Here is a 16,611-nt window from a genome sequence, read left to right as displayed (position 1 = left end):
GTAATCCCAGGTACTCGGGAGGCTGAGGCAGGAGAATTGCCTGAACCTGGGAGGAGGAGGTTGCAGTGAGCTGAGATTATGCCACTGCACTCTAGCCTGGGTGACAGAGCAAAACTCTGTCTAGAAAATAAAATAAAATAAGAGTATGCATAGGCTCTAGTTTTAGCTAGTACAGCCACCCAATCTAAATGGGAATGAACTAACAACCGACAAGGGCAGAAAAGAACTGAAAACTACAGATTGCCCTGGGTTGGGGTAACCCACCAGTCAGCATTTCACCACCCAGCTCAGATCCCGGAACTTACTTGTATAACTCCCAAGTTTAGGGTGAACAATATTTATAGTCCCAAACTTCTTGGCTTCTTCTGCGGCCTTAGCTGACCAAGCTCCTGTCACCACATAGTCCGCACATCTTCCTGCTTTCAAGCCAATCAGGTTTAAGGGGACAGCACCAAACTGGCCACACCCACCTCCTTGCAAAAAAATCACCTTATAGTTGTCTGGAACGGCTCTGGGCAGAAGCACAGGTAACAGTAAATACATAAACTCATGTGGTCAAAGATTAAGAACAAGTGATGCTCTACCAAGTGCTTTACCTTGGGTGGATTTAGTACCAGAAATACGGTAATGTTCCAATACTACTTTGTCTTCCCTAATTCACTCATTTATTTATGCAATCCTTGAACAACTATTTACTGGAGACTGTGTTGAAAGCCTAGGGTGACTGTTGGACCTGCAGGTCTTCCTCCTCTTCCTAGTGACAACAGCCTGATGTTCCTTTAGGAAATTACCCCTCTGCCACTCTCAGTCCACATGGTTCAACCGTGGTCAACCCTGGCTCAAGGGGATGAGCACCTGCCCCAGGCTGGCCAATGGAATTTGGGACTGAGACCTTTACTCAAACTTCTTGGTATGGAAAGCTGTTTCTATTGAGGGAAAGAAGAAACTTGTAGGAGCTGATCCTGCAACCAGTGGTGGCCACGCAGTGAAGAGAACACATAAGAAAGCAGAGCCAGAAGATGTGGGAAAATCAACTTCCTGCAATCATTTAGAAGCACCTAAATCCTCCTGCATTTATCTGTTAGGTGAGATAATACATTTCTTTTTTACGTAAGCCAGTGAGTTGGGGGTCCTATAACTTACAACCAATAATCCTGTGCTATGCACCGTGCTATGAACTAGGTAGATGTTGGGCAGGAGGTTTTGATAATGTTTTAGGCCTGGCCATGAAATCATATATCTATTATACATCAAAATAAAAAGCAAAATTCTTTGACTCCAGGATGAAAAATTAAGATAACGATGAGAATGGCTACAGGCAGTAGAAATAAGCCCAGCTCCAAAAGGACAAGGCCATGGAAACTGGACCCAAGCCTTTGAGTAAGGTCAGAGCCTGGGAATAGGTGTACAGAAGCCAGATGGTCAGGGAACAGAGCTCCAGCAAAGATATAGAGGTAAATTAATAAAGGGCAAGGCAATGTGGCAGGGTCTTGGGGAATGGGGTGGTAGGTGCGTAAATATCTTGTCCTGAAAGATGCATGACCTACATTCAGTGCTTAGTAGGATAGCAAGCAACCAGCAGGTCTTAGGAGAGTCTAGCCACGAGGTTCTCAGCAGCTGGGAAGACTGATAACCCAAGACAGAGATCCAGGTTCACATTATTCAGATGCAGGGCGGTTAACAAGGCCAAGAATTAGATGGAAGGAAACCAGGCCGAGGTCTAGGTACAGGTATACAAGGTAGGAACCAGGTTAGGAGAAGAAAAGATAGGCCCTTAAATTGAACTGGGACCCCAGTCAGAGGAAGTTCAGAGCCATGTGGTCAAATGCCATCTCTCTTTAGGCTAATGTTCCAAATACCCACTCCATGAAGGACAGGATTGTCCTATGAATGTGACATGATACCCAGCAGGCCAACGGATGGGAGAGGCCAAGCAGATGGCTACCAGCTCTGAACATTCACACTGCAATCAGCGTCTGCTCCTCCTCACAGAAATCCCACTCAGCCTGCCCCATCTGAATCACTTTATCAAGCAATTTGAAAAACTTGAAATAATCAGCATAATTCAAATTTTGTTAATGTAATAATGCAAGAATGGGTCCTAACATATTAGTGATTATCCCTGATTAGTTGGGGTTAAAGTTAATTCCAGTTGAGTTGTGAGCTACAATGTTTTTCCTAAACTTTCATTATTTTTGTGAACAGGAAAAAAAAATGGTATGCTTTCAAACTTGCTATATTTGTGGATTTATGTGAACATGTTTATATAATATAAAAATCTCTCCTTTAAATAGCAATCTATTTAAGAATAAGGTGTCCTCTGGATAGGAAAGGCAGTGCAGCTAACCCAGAAGATTTCGTCTAAGCAGCAGTTCCTAGAGTTCAGAACTCTTACAATTAAAATTAAAGTTAAAAATAAAAGTTAAAAATAAAGTCTCTCCAGAGATTCTGATTCGGCAGGACTAAGTGGTGCCCACCACTTGATTTATTTATTTATTTATTTATTTATTTTTTTGAGATGGAGTCTCGTTTTGTCACCCAAGCTGGAGGGCAGTGACGCGGTCTCAGCTCACTGCAACCTCCGCCTCCCTGGTTCAAGCAATTCTTCTGCCTCAGCCTCCTGAATAGCTGGGATTACACGTGTGTGCCACCAGGCCTAGCTAATTTTTTTTTTTTTTTTAGTAGATGGGGTTTCACCGTGGTAGCCAGGATGGTCTTGGTCTCCTGACCTCGTGATCCACCCGCCTCAGCCTCCCAAAGTGCTGGGATTACAGGCGTGAGCCACTGTGCCTGGCCCCACTTGAATTTTTTAATACTCCACCCTAACCAGGTGACTCTGACAGATGGTATGAAACTCAAACTTTGAGAACAACTGAACTAGTTTATAGTCAATTATGCTGACAAAGATGACCATTTCTTCGTCATTTTTATCTCTTTCATGCCAGTTTAACTGCCACAGTGCTGAAAATTCTTCCTTAGATACAGTGACTTCAAATCTTTGGAAATATCACATAAAATAAAAACAAAAACATATAAACACAGAATGGGGAACAAGTAAAAAGCATTATGTACTAATAGTGAGTTGGAGAGAATCTTAAAAGGATTCTTTTAAATTATGAAATATTCTGAACAAACAATAGAGTGTAGAAGATAATGGAAGACATCTGGGTTTAGGAAGTATCTAACAAAAGTAACAGAATTTGGTCTTTTTTAAACTTACAGCAATTCCCGCACAAGAGTCTCTGTATTGTTAATAATCTTGGCAAAATCTGATGACCTGTGACTCATTTCTGTGAAAGGAAAGATAAACAACAACAACAAAAATGCCAGTTCAAAACCAAGTGAACAGAAATACCTATGATATTTGCAAGTAAACAACAATACAGGGAAATTTCAGTTATTCTGCATTCAAATTGTGGGCCAAGGCTCACTTAGTTTAGGGGACCATCCACACTGATTTTCAAATTGTAAACATTTAGCTTCATCGTCATGGCAGAAGGATTTTTCAAATGGTACATTCATTGAGCAAGCTATTTGTTAATTCATCACTCCATGATGCTCTCTGTGATTCTTCTTACAATCTCTTTCTCACAAACAGGAATCCATGTCCAACAGTTGCCCTTTAGGTCTAGAGCACAAAATTCCACGCTGTGATCTCACTTCACAGAAATCTAAGTATATGTCCCAAACCAACAGGAACAAAATTCAACAGAAATAAGCAATACAGTTAACCCTATGGTCTTTTAATACCATGCGGTCTTCAGAACTACCAAAAATAAAAGAAAATAAGTTTTAGAATGCAGAGGTCCTCTTCCCCAAAAATATAGGGGAAACTTAATAAGATTATCAATGTTTGAGGTCCTCATAAAAGGCTTGTGTACTTTTAAACTTTAATGAGGTTGTATTTAAGTACAATAAAAACTGTAAATTAAATGTAAAGCAATATTATAAATGTTTGGAGGCAATATTATGCAAATATACAGTATCTTCTGATCCTAGATCCTATGATTTAGCAAAAACCAATTATGACAGGGTAAACTGAGATGTCAGAGCCTCTCACCAGCATTTATGCTATTTTCAAAATGATTTCTATCAAACATGCAACCCAAGCTATTAAACTTTAAAAATGTATCTGTAAAGGCCTATAGGAAGACTCTATAGGCCCTGTAATTCTATATTTGATGCATTTAAATTAGTTCCCTTTGGGCCAGGGCTCAGTGGCTCAAGCCTGTAATTTCAAAACTTTGGGAGGCCAATGTGGGAGAATTGCTTGAGGCCATGAGTTTGAGATCAGCCTGGGCCACAAAGTGAGATCCCATCTCATGGGATCTTTAAAAAATATTTTAAACATTTTTTTAAAATTAGCCTGGTATGGTGACATGTACCTATAGTCCTAGCTACTCAGGAGGCTGAGGCAGGAGGGTCACTTGAGCCCAGGAGTTGAAGGCTGCAGTGAACTATGATCACGCCATTGTACTCCAGCCTGGGTGACAGAGGAGGACTATGCCTCTTAAAAAAAAAAAAATTTCCTTTGAAACCTGGACATTCACATAATTCAAAAGTAAATCTTACCAAGAACACTAATGCCAACTCCTTTGTAGTCTAATAACTCCTTTTGCATCTCTAACAACACCTAGAAAAAAAAAAAAGGAAAATAAGGTTATTTCAATATGCTCTACACCGCTTTCCCTCCACACATACAAACCTGAGGAGGGGACGAGGAAGGGTCTACAGGGAGGTCCCCAGGCATCCATCCCCACCCACAGCCAGTCCCCTTCCTCCCCATGTCCACAAAGCCAGCGATGATGCAACTTACACACAAGGTAAGCATGAAATTAGGCAATGTGACTGATGTTGATACACTTTTTCCAAAGTCCTGAATTTACCAATCCCCTAGAAAATGTCCCCTTCGCAAATCTCATTCACCACTCTCCTAAAGCTAAAGTACAGAATGCATAAAGTTCTGGGTTAAAGGGACAACAATAAAAACAATTATGTCCAGATTATACAGGTAACTCAATTTTCCGATGTCTTTTGGTCTAAGGTGCTAGACTGGGAAGCGTGGGGTGGGCAGGAAGAAGGAAGAGCCTGCTGTGAATAAGATTTGTCCCAGGGTGCTGCAACAAGACTGGCACAATGTTTATAGTCATTGAGTCTCAGAGATGAGTCCTTGGAGGTTCATTACACTACTTTTATCTTTGTGTATGTGAGGAATCCCATAATAAAAAATAAAGAGAAAAAGAAAAGCTTTAAAAATGAACATAAAATAAGTGCAAAAGCAACCAGACAGAGAAGGTCTACAAATAGGAGGCACTTTTTTTTAAGATGCTTGCTAAAGAGGGCATCATTAAAACACAGCTATAACTTAAACTGGATTGCAACTTGACTCAAAAAACATTATTTTAACAATAAAGAATTAGACAAGGCCGGGCGCGGTGGCTCACACCTGTAATCCTAGCCCTTTGGGAGGCCAAGGCGGGCAGATCACGAGGTCAAGAGATTGAGACCATCCTGGCCAACATGGTGAAACCCCGTCTCTACTAAAAATACAAAAATTAGCTGGGCATGGTGGTGGGCGCATGTAATCTCAGCTACTACTGAGGCAGAAGAATCGCTGGAACCTGGGAGGTGGAGGTTTCAGTGAGCTGAGATCACGCCACTGCACTCCAGCCTCATGACACAGCGAGACTCTGTCTCCAAAAAAAAAAAAAAAAAAAGAGTTAGATTTAAAAAAAGACTGCCTTGACGACTGGGTCTAAGAATGTGTTATTGTTTTCTGAGATGCTGGATGCTTGTTAACACTAGCTGATCAAATAAACTAGAGTGAATCTTTTCTTTTAGTAAAGAGAAACATTCATCTGTGAATAATCTTTGAACTTGCTCTGAGGCTGTATCTTTCTTATAGACAGCATTCGTTGAAAACAGTTCTATAAAAGTTTATAACCAAAATAATTACAAAGAGTTTTAAAGACTCCCTCAAAAATTACACCTTCCTAATCCAATCGGTTTTTTTTTTTTTTTTTCCAGTTGAAGAATGCATTTCTCTTGTGGATCACAATCAATTTTTCTTTTGCTGTTGTTAAGAGACAGGGTTTTGCTCTGTCACCCAGCCTGGAATGCAGTGGGACAATCAGTTCACTACAGCCTCAAACTCCTGGGCTCAAGAGATCCTCCCACCTTAGCCTCCTGAGTTGCTTGGATTACAGGCGTGCGCCACCACACCCAGCTCACGACTAACTTTTTTAATGAAACAGAAGGGACTAGAGCAGGATAGAATACAAAATAGTGTATGTCACAGGTAATTAGGCTACTCATCATTTCATAAGGCATTTACTTTTGTTACAATTCAATGTGTATACTTTGTCATTTTGTAAAACACGTTTTTCACTGTAGTTTACAAAAAAAGTTTGTAGTTTCAAAAAAAGTTTGAAAGCTTCTCTAATCTTTACAATTCAACTAAATCAAGGAAACACATAAAAAGCAACATCTGCCCGCCCTTGGCCCTCCTTACCTCCCAGGTTACACGCAATCCAAGGACAAAAATCCTCCCAGAAAAATTAATAATAAATAATTGTATTACTGATGACAATTGCCATTACAATTATAGCAATAAATTAATAACGAATTACCTACGGAACAAATACTGGGAACACGCCAAAGCATGGGGGGGAGGGTTGAAGGAGGAGGCTACAGGAAACATTTCTACAGCTGGAGCAGGGAATCTCGCCTAAAATGAACTGTAATCACTGAGAAAAAATAAGCCCTGTCCTCTCAGCTACTGTGAGCGCTGCCCCTAGAAAAGCAAGACGTCCTTTCCCCTTTAAAATTGGATTCTCTCTTCTTACCACAGCACAGAGGAGGCTCTGTCCCGGGGAGATTTCTACTCTGCTCAACAATTGATAATTGTAAAATACTTGGCTATGCCCCATGCTGCTCCAACATATTATCAGCTCTACCCTGGTTAGCAAAATAAAAATCTAGCAGCAGCGGCAGCCGCCTGACAATGAGCTCAAGGCACATCAGAGACTTTGCCTTCTTCACTGCGGGTGGGGCTGGGGACGGTGGGTTTGGCGGGGGAGGGGAGGAGCCAAGCTGGGGCCTGGGAAGGCAGAGAGTGAGTTCCACTAGCAAGATCTGATTGTGGCCCGGGGGAGAATTCAATCATTCGGTTTACTCCAGAACCAAATGAACAGATAATTGGGTTAAGCAGCCCAAAGCCCACCAGAGTTCGAACACTCGAACGCCTTTAGGGGACAAGCAGGTTAAAAAAAGGAGAGGGGTGGGGAGAAAGGCTTTAGGAAAGGGTAGGTTCTATGGGGGACAAGGAGGGGAAAGTTGGACTGAAGGTTTTCAAATTTACATTTCTGAAAAGCAGTGCTCCTAAGCGCTGGCTAAAGCAAACACTGGTGTAGGGGGTAGGGGGGCACCCACACGCGGACCTTTAAGTTTGCAATCCCTTTCAGCTAAGGTGATCCACTGCAATACGCAAAACCTGTCATCGGTTCATTCCCATTCATCACTCATTCACACTATGTCCATTCATGCATCCGCTCGGGCATCACACTGCCCGGGCTCGCCGCACAGCTGCGCGAGGCGAACGCAGAGATCAGAGCTTTTTCTCTTCCGCCCCGCCCCAGCCCCCGGCTCTGCCCTGCCCAGGAGATGGCACAGCCCGGGAGTCTGCAGGTGCGCGGCACCAGCGGGGCAGCAGGCCCCGGCCAGCTGAGTCGGGCACTGCCTCGCATCAGCAGTCAGGGCCAGGGGCAGCTGCACCGGCACGCCTCGCCGAGCTTCCTCACCAACTGCATTCTTGCCGAAGCCCGCCTGCCAGAGCTGCTGATCCCGCCGTGCATGCTGATGCAAAGCGCCTAGGGGACTCAAGGCGGGGAGCGAGAATCCGAGTGCCACACGCAGGGATGCAAACCCACCCGCGCGCGTGCTCCCGCCTGAACCTCACTCCCGGCGCCCGCTCGCGGGGACTTACTGAGTGCGGCAGCTTGGCGGGACCAGGCCCAAAGTTGACCACCTGCCTCGGGGCGTCCATGGTGCGGCGGCTAGGGCGGCGAGTCAGCCAAGGAGGACTGAATGCGTGAACGGCTAGCGTTCACGACCGCCGCGGTGAGAGTCTGCAGCCGGCTCCGCACCCCTGCCCTGTTCCAGAGCCGAGTCGGCGCCCCATTGGCCCGCGCTGTCGCAGGCCCTGCGCTGATTGGTTCGCGCGAAGGAGCTCGCATCCCCATTGGTCGTGCTTCTGAACCGAGTCCGACAGTTGCTCCTCCTCGCGTTTACTGTTTCAACCCCCATTTTTGATCAATGCAAGGAGCGCGCGAGATTGCGCCAGCCAGCAGAGCCGGCTCGGCTGCGCGCCCGCCCGAGGATTGTGGGCGGCGGGAAGAGGCTGCCCCTGCCAACCTGCCGTCGCCCCTTGAGCCCTCAATCAGGCCTCAAGGGTTCAGTCCTCCAACCCCAAAGGACTCCAGCTCCTCTCTCTTGGCCGAGCAGATTTGTCGCCCCCATCCACCCACCTCTCCACCACCAGCCCCCAGTTTGGGCTGTGATGTATTTGTTCCAGAACCAGAAGTCACTAAGTTACCGAACTTTTCTAAGCACCCCCACGGGCGTCAGATACCCTAGTGAAGAGAGAGGACCCCCCCAAGGTTGGAAGCGCAGGATGAAGAAGGGCCGGGGGTGGGTGGATAAGGTTCTTTGTATTTGCACGTGAGTCCCGAGTTCCTGCAGGATTAAAGAACAGAGGTGGCCAAGGACGCAGGGAGGAGCGATAGCCTGGGAAGCGTGGATGTCCGCCAGGCAAGCCCTTTAAAGTCGCTGATTCTCCATTTCCTCCTTTGTGAAACGAGTGAGCTGGAACCCTGCGACAGCTCTCAGGTTGCGCCCGCGCTGACAAGCTGTGAGTTTAGAAACGTGAGGCGATAACAACAAGAACGCGATACCCCTAGGGCGCTGCAGCCCAAACCAGAGGAAGGTGGCCCCTAGCCAGGCCAGGCGCACGGCCAGAGCTGCTCAAACTTTTCCACAGAAGTGACCTTCTCAAAAGAACTCCAGTGGAGACCCCATGGGGTTCAGAAACAGAAAACCCTCCCCCTACCCTGTAAGAAAGAAGTTCCTTTGAAGTCTGGAATTTCATCATTTTTAAACTATGAATTTTGCATTCTGTGCCATAATTTAACCTAGTTTCTTTTAATGTAAAAATATTTTCCCAGTCTGAGTAAAATTGATGCGCCAGGAATATACAATTGGTCAGGGCTTTGGCTTTTGTTTGCTTTTCCTGATGAGAATGTGGGCAGTATGGGGCTGAGAGCAGAGGCACTGCTCTGGATCTGGGAACTGGAGCACAAAGTTTCCAGAAAAAGGCAAAATGAACAAGGCCCCTGCGTTCCTCAGCAACTTCATTAGGAAAACCGCAACAGTGAAGGGAGAATAAGTCTCAGCCCAGAAACTCAGGCATGCAAGAAGCGTCACATATCCATTCTTTTATGTAAATAACTCAGTTATTTTTACATTATATATTAGAAAATATTTTTACATTATATATTAGTAGCTGCCCCTAGCAGCTAATCTACTGGGGAGTAAGGGAGTCAGCCTTCATCCTTCCTGGAGTTAGTTCCTAACACCAGGGATTTACACAGTCCCATGTAGTGGGTTGGGAGAAGGGATGGCACATCCATTTGATCCTCTGTTCCCAAAAAATATGGCTGAGTTGTTTCCACTGCGCAGGCTCATGTGGCTGCTTGGGCTGATGAGCTCCCTGCTACTTCTGTATCCCACTAGGGGCACAGGAATTTGGGGTGGGGTGGCGGTGGCTATTGCCTCATCTGCTAAGACAGTCCCTGCAGCTGTTCCTCCCAGGGGTCCTGCAGTTTCCAAGATGGTATTTCAGGGACACAAGTCACACATACCCTCAGCCTCAGGACCCACTGATCTCTGTTTGTCTTCCTCCTGCCCTGGGGCAATCTCCTTTTCAGTCTAGGGAAAATCTGTCTTTTCCATGTTTTTTCCTCACATTGTGCCCCCAAACACAAATTAAACCAGAGCCACAAACTCAAATGCCTTCAGGGGCCGCTCAGGGATGTGAAACAAGTAGTGGGAACTGTGGCAAATTGAGTTCATTTGTCCATTTGCAGCACAGGTGCACGCGGCCACTGCATATTTGTGATTCCCCCATCCGTGGGATAGGGTTGGTGGCAGGAAGTGGCTGCTCAGACCGGCTTCATGTTTCCCAGCTCCCCTTGCATCTAGGTGAGCCACATGACTGGGTCCCCCCAGTGGAACGTGGGCCAAGTGGATGTGTGTCACTTTCAGGCCAGTGCGGTTAAGAAATGGGTGTGCTTCTCCACTTCCTTTTTCCCATTCCACAGGCTGAAAACAAAAAATGCCCTGGCCCCTAAGGACAGTGGAGACACAGCAAAGAGGGAGCCCCAGGTCCCTGAATCACCTGCACCAGACTTGTCGTATGTAAGTGAGAAATCGACTTCTTTTGTGCTATGTCACTGAAATATGAGAGGCGATTTGTTATGGCAGCTCATATTATCCTAATTAATATGCCATCCTAAATGCAACAGCTGAAGTTCAGATCCAGCTGGTTGTTGCCAAGTAGGCAAATAAAGTTGCTTGAGCTATCTTCACATTGTGAAATAAAACCCAGGAACCCAGATTTTTATGTGACATCTCCTCTTTTTTAAACATCTACAAATGTAAATTTCAGCAAAACACTGTACAAATCAATATTTTGAGGGGCAAACTCCAGCTTACCTGAGGCCTTCTTTAGCTTACAGGTAACAAGTTCTCCGAAGGACTGTTTATAGTGTTCTGCCCCCAAATTTCCTCTGGTTCAACAAGGAACACCCTCAGCTAAGTGCTTGAATAAAGCAGCAGCAAAGGAGGAAACATAATTTAATCTCAAAATATTATTTTGTCCTTCTTGCCTATTTTGCACTGATCTGTAAAGACAGTCCAGAGGAACCCCTGCATTGTGGGAGGGATCCTCCCCTCTTAGAAGATTCTCATTTAGCAGGTACAAAGAAGCTTCTTTATGAAATACGTATTTTGTAAAAAGGCAGAAATTCAATTTTCACAAGTATTATTCATTGAGTACTTCTATATGTGAAAGATGCTGGGCTCTGCTGCGACTCCCAGTCAGATCCAGCCATCCTGTTTAGAGGAGAGTGAGAAGAGAAGCAGGCAACATTGTTGCGCAGGGGAGAAAATCTATTTGGAATGAGACAAGATTATTTCTGCCGCCCTTTTTGTAGTTGGAGCTAAAGATCCTTTTCCCTTATCATTATTTCCAGAGAACATGAGGAAGGAAAGCTGGGCACGGTGGCTGACACCTATAATCCCAGCACTTTGGGAAGCCTAGGCAGGCGGGTCACTTGAGGTCCGGAGTTTGAGACCAGCCCGGCCAACATGGTGAAACCACGTGTCTACTAAAAAAAAAAAATTAAAAATTAGCCTTGCATGGTGTCTCGCACCCGTAGTCCCAGCACTCAAGAGGCTAAGGGAGGAGAATCGCTGCCCCCAGCTCCAGCAACCACCATTCTACTTCCTGTCTCTATGAATCTGACCACTGTAAGTACCTCTTGTATGCGGAATCATACAGAATGATTGATCCTGGGAGGCGGAGGTTGCAATGAGCCAAGATTGCACCACTGCACTCCAGCCTGGGTGACAGAGTGAGACCCTGTTTCAAAAACAAACAACAATTTTAAAAAGTGGGAGAGAGGCAGTAATCATAGTTTATGTAGCAAAAAGAAACCAAAATCCAAAATCCTATTACTTTCTTTATTCTGACCCCAACAGATAGGAGAAGATGTCCATCCTACTCTCTTTACCTCAATTTATTTCCTTACCTACTTTGCTTCATTTTTTTATTGTGATAAAACATGCATAACATGAAATTTACCATTTTCAAGTCTATACAGTTAAGGGGCAGTAAGTACAGTTACATTTTTGTGCAATCGTCACCACCATCCACCACCAGAACCTTTTCATCTTCCCACACTGAAACTCTGTACACATTAAGCTATAACTTCCTCCACTCCCCAGCTCCAGCAACTACCCTTCTACTTCCTGTCTCTATGAAATTGACCACTCTAAGTACCGCCTGTAAGCGGAATCATAAATAATTTGCCCTTTTGTGTGACTGGTTTATTTCACTTAGCATAATGTCTTCAAGGTTTATCCATTGTGCTTCGTATTTTTTTTTTTTGTAGAGATAGGGGTCTCACTATGTTGCCCAGGATGGTCTCGAATTCCTGCCCTCAAGTGATCCTCCCATCTCGGTCCAACAAAGTCCTGGGATTACAGGCATGAGCCATTGCCTCTCGCCGCATTTTGCTTTATTTTTAAAGATTATTATCGATCTTTAAAAGATCTGCAAGCTTTGCACAAGTGAAATCCCTAAAGAGGTTACTTAGGAAGCATGCTGTCTGTGGACTAGTGGGCAGAATTATACAGGGGATGCACACTGCTTCTACTTCTTACATCCCAAAAAGATTCCAAAGTGGAAAAAGCATCAGAATTTATTTTATTTTATTTTATTTTATTTTTTATTTTTTTTTAAGAGAAAGGAGCACAACTCCTGGCACCATCCCTGAAATGTGTTTACACGCTGGTATTCTCCACTCTTAGCCCCGCTGGCTCTGCTCATACGCGAGTGCATTTTTGGGATCAGCACTCTTCATGAGGGCTGCCTCACAGAAGGGTTCCACGTGGAAGCCTGAAAACAAGCCACAGATCACTCGTTTCACCACCTGTGCAAAGTCAATACGTGCCTATTTCAGACAACCATCCAGTCTGTTTGAGAACGACTTTTGTAGAGTTGATAATCTGTGGGTTGTTTTGTTCTTTCCTTTTCTTTATGAGGCCAGAGGAAATACTAAGGCAAAACAGAGAGAGAGAGAAAATCCAGGGATGACGGGAGCGGAAGCCAGTTCAGGATGTGAAAAGTCTTGCCTCTTCCTCTTGTTTTTCTCATGCTTCAAACTGAGTGCCAACTCCAAAGAACCACACACACACCCTCCGAGATAAGCAGGGACCTGTCATTTAATTGTATTGTTTGGCTTATGTTTTGTACAGAAAGGCAGCAAAGATTAATTAAAAATAACAAGAATTCAAAACTGCTAGGGGTGAAAGGCATCTCTGTAACCATCAAAACAAACTGGGCAGGGGCAAGGGGAGCAGCTGGCCAGAGGGGAGGGAGCTGGAGGGGAGGGAAGACTGGCTCAGCATGTTGTGGTGTGTGCATCTGAGGCACATCCAAGCAGGTGTGTGTGTGAAGACTTTTTAATGACGTAGGAATACACCTCGTATGAAATATCGAAATGAAAGAAAAAGCTGCTTCTCATCAGCACAACAATTAACTATCTCCAAAAACAATTTTTTTAAGCCCCCGTCCTTGGAGTCACAAATTCTACTCAAACTTAGACAATAAATTATGGTCCCAAGTGAGAACATCAACAAATGCATTCAGATTCATTCATTCAACAAATACTGTCATGCGTCGCTTAACAACAGGGATATGTTTTGAGAAATGCATCCTTGGGCGATTTCATCGTTGTGTGAACATCATAGAGTGCACTTACACAAACCTAGATGGCACAGCCTGCACACACCTAGGCTATATGATACAGCCTATTGCTCCTAGACTACAAGCCTATACAGCATGTTACTGTACTGAATACAGTGAAGATTTACTGAATGAAAGAATGAGGTTACATATACTATACCTGTTGTGATCATTCTGCTAAAACAAAGAGAGGTCTGTTCCAAAGTTGATGTCTTCACCCCAGAGACAGAAAACTGCTTACTGTTATGAATTATCATGCACCCCTTTCAGCAAGGTTTCAAAGGAGATTTCATCCTTCCTCATCCTCAAATTCAATCTGTTCTGCTTCCCCACTTTTCTCCGCTCCATCAACTTCTATCTCCATGCTGCCTGCCTCGTCCAAGCTCCCATGATCTCTTCCAGACTCTTGGGCCTGGACTCCTTGCATTGACATCACCACCTTAGAATCCATTCTCCAAACTGCAACCACAGTCAACTTTTGAAAACATACATTAGGTAGATCATGTAGCTCCTCTGCTCAAAGCCCTCTAACAACTTCCCGTTACATTTAGAACAACCGTCAGACCCCTAATGGGCCCACAAGACCCTACTTAGCCTGGTTCTTGGTCTTCTCTTGGCTCAGCCCTTGCTTATTTCTCTGGAAACTCACCAGCCTCTGCAATAGTACTTGTTTGTTGTCCATTTCCACACTAGAACGTAACTTCCCAGAGAAGCTGAGACTGCACCTGCCCTTTTCACTGCTGTATCCCCAGCATCAAGCATATTAGGTGCTTGATAAATATTTCTCGAGTGAATGTACAGGGCAGGAAGAAGGAAATTAATGAAAATGATAACAGTCTGTTGCTGGGTTAATTCTAAAAGAGTGAGGTGAGGATAGGCATAAGACCACCAAAAACCCCTGAAGATCCTGGGATGCCACTCTGCACCCTTTGAGAGCTTATGGTTCCCCAGGCCCATCCTCCCACAAGTCAGTTCTGCTGAGGCTGAAGGCCTCATCGAGTCCTAACATGTCGCCGTGCAATTAGGATTCTAGGTCAGTGTCTTCAATGCTGAGTGAAGCTGCATGTGGGAGCTTTATGGGTTGGCTCTGTGTCCCCACTTAAATCTCATGCTGATTTGTAATTCCCAATATTGGGCGAGGGGCCTGGTGGGAGGTGATTGGATCATGGGGGCAGATTTCTCCCATGCTGTTCTCATGCTAGTGAGTAAGTTCTCATGAGATCGATGGTTTAAAAGTGTGTGGCACTTCCCCCCAACACCCACCACTTTGCCATATTAAGACGTGCTTGTTTTCCCCTTGCCTTCTGCCATGATTATAAGTTTCCTGAGGCCTCCCAGCCGTGCTTCCTGTACAGCCGATGGAACTGTGCATCAACTAAAACTCTTTTCTTTATAAATTACCCAGTCTCAGGTAGTTCTCAGCAGTGCGAGAATGGATGAATACACCATATAATTCACCTCCATTCAGCTTGCACTGGATCCAGTCACACTTGCCTGAATTTGCACAGCAACTCAAAGTTCATGGCAAACCGTGGCAAGTTGCAGGTTGTTGAAGGGATGTATTTTGTGGAGGGAGAAGAGTTAATTAGAGAGCCAGGCCCACAGGGTAGCATATGTTTGTTTCTCAAACTCACAGAACTGGAAGGAATCTTGGAGTGTCATCTAGAATCATCTACCAAGGCATTCTGAGAGCCAGTGTCTCCCAGCATTGTCCAGAGGCAGTGGGGAGGAAAAATTACATTGCCCTGTAAATCAGTACAAAGCCATTCCCAGACGACTGCCCAAGGATTTGGGTGGAGGCTTGCAGAACTGAGGAGTGAGATGAAAGAATTTTTAAAGTAATAACATTTATGTTGATTCTGTATATCCCAGCATACTTTAACTTTCATCACCAAAATGGAACTCTTAGGTAACATAGAATGACTTGGTGTCCCCAGGCTGGCTCCAATGTCTCCAGTCACTATGCATGGACAGCTGAAGATGATTAATGAATCCTAATCAGGTATACTGACCATGTAGAATTTAGGAACCAAAAGGAACTCTGCAAGCACTCTCAACTGTAAGGTTAGAGATGGAAGAAATTCACCACGTGTGCTTACGACAAATAATGTCAAGAGCACCCACTCTCTTTCAGACAACACAGGGTCATTTTCATGTATCAAAATATAAAGTATTTCCAGTGTGTCTTACATATATTTTGGGGTGTTTGTTATTGAATTATCCAATTTGACTCACAAATCTCAGGAATTTAGGCCAACTCCTTCAATTTCTGGTAAGAAAAATGATGCAAGGAGGTAAAGTGATGCTGCGAGGCTGGGCCAATTCTTCCACCTGTGGCTTCACACATGGACGTCCTGGAACCTACTGACAACATATTTTTCCATTTCATAGAAGGAAAAGCTGAAACCCAAATCAAGGATTTGTCCAGGATCACCAGGAGTCTGTTCTGGGCTTTGAACCATGGAGAGAACATCAAATCACTGCATTTCTATTCCAAAGAATACAACCCTTTTTGTTAGGCACACTGCCCTGTTTTACAAATCACTTAAAGGTGTCAGTAAAGTCATTGAAATTGTCCCAGAAGAGAGCAAGCTCTGAGTAATACAAACTGAACCTGAGCAATCAGATGGGATCTAAGAAGTCAAGGGTGTGAGCCAAGGAAGCTGTAGCATAAGTGTATGACATGTCCTGCCTTGCCCTGCTGCCTGGGGATGCTGCCGCTCCCTCAATAAAATGCTGCATCCTTTCCAAATGGGAGACAAGGGCCTCAAAGAGTGCTCCTGTGGCTTTTTATTCGTGATGCCCCCCTATCCTGCCACCCCCAGATTTTATCCAGAGTCTCTTAAGCAGCCTGGGTTACGGTTTTCCATTTTTCTCTGTACATTTCCTCTTTTCATACTCAGCTAATTCTTACCTCTCATTGTCTGTTTAACATCAAGTTAGTTGTGGCCATTGTCCTGGACTTCGATGTTTCTGCGACTGCTGAGTGCCATAGGGAAATGTCTAACCATCCTAGGGATATGGCT

At 44.6% G+C, this 16,611-nt stretch overlaps 1 protein-coding gene across 2 annotated transcripts in view; it reads right to left on the bottom strand.

The window, feature by feature from the left end:
* Positions 1-8,382, bottom strand: part of PSAT1 (phosphoserine aminotransferase 1) — a 33,491-nt gene extending 25,109 nt beyond the window's left edge. For both annotated transcript variants that reach the window (XM_025359073.1, XM_025359075.1), the window contains exons 1-4: positions 7,985-8,382; positions 4,573-4,633; positions 3,221-3,290; positions 306-511 (exon numbers count right to left, since the gene is read on the bottom strand). In XM_025359073.1, the coding sequence (XP_025214858.1) occupies positions 306-511; positions 3,221-3,290; positions 4,573-4,633; positions 7,985-8,044 (397 nt within the window). In that variant the 5' untranslated portion in view covers positions 8,045-8,382. The remainder of the gene's footprint in view (positions 1-305; positions 512-3,220; positions 3,291-4,572; positions 4,634-7,984) is intronic.
* Positions 8,383-16,611: the final 8,229 nt, after the last annotated feature.

Source organism: Theropithecus gelada, chromosome 15, assembly GCF_003255815.1.
Source record: "Theropithecus gelada isolate Dixy chromosome 15, Tgel_1.0, whole genome shotgun sequence".
In the NCBI taxonomy this organism is placed as follows: domain Eukaryota; kingdom Metazoa; phylum Chordata; class Mammalia; order Primates; family Cercopithecidae; genus Theropithecus; species Theropithecus gelada.
Note: the sequence above shows the minus strand (reverse complement) of the source record. Positions and strands in the feature narration are given on the sequence as shown.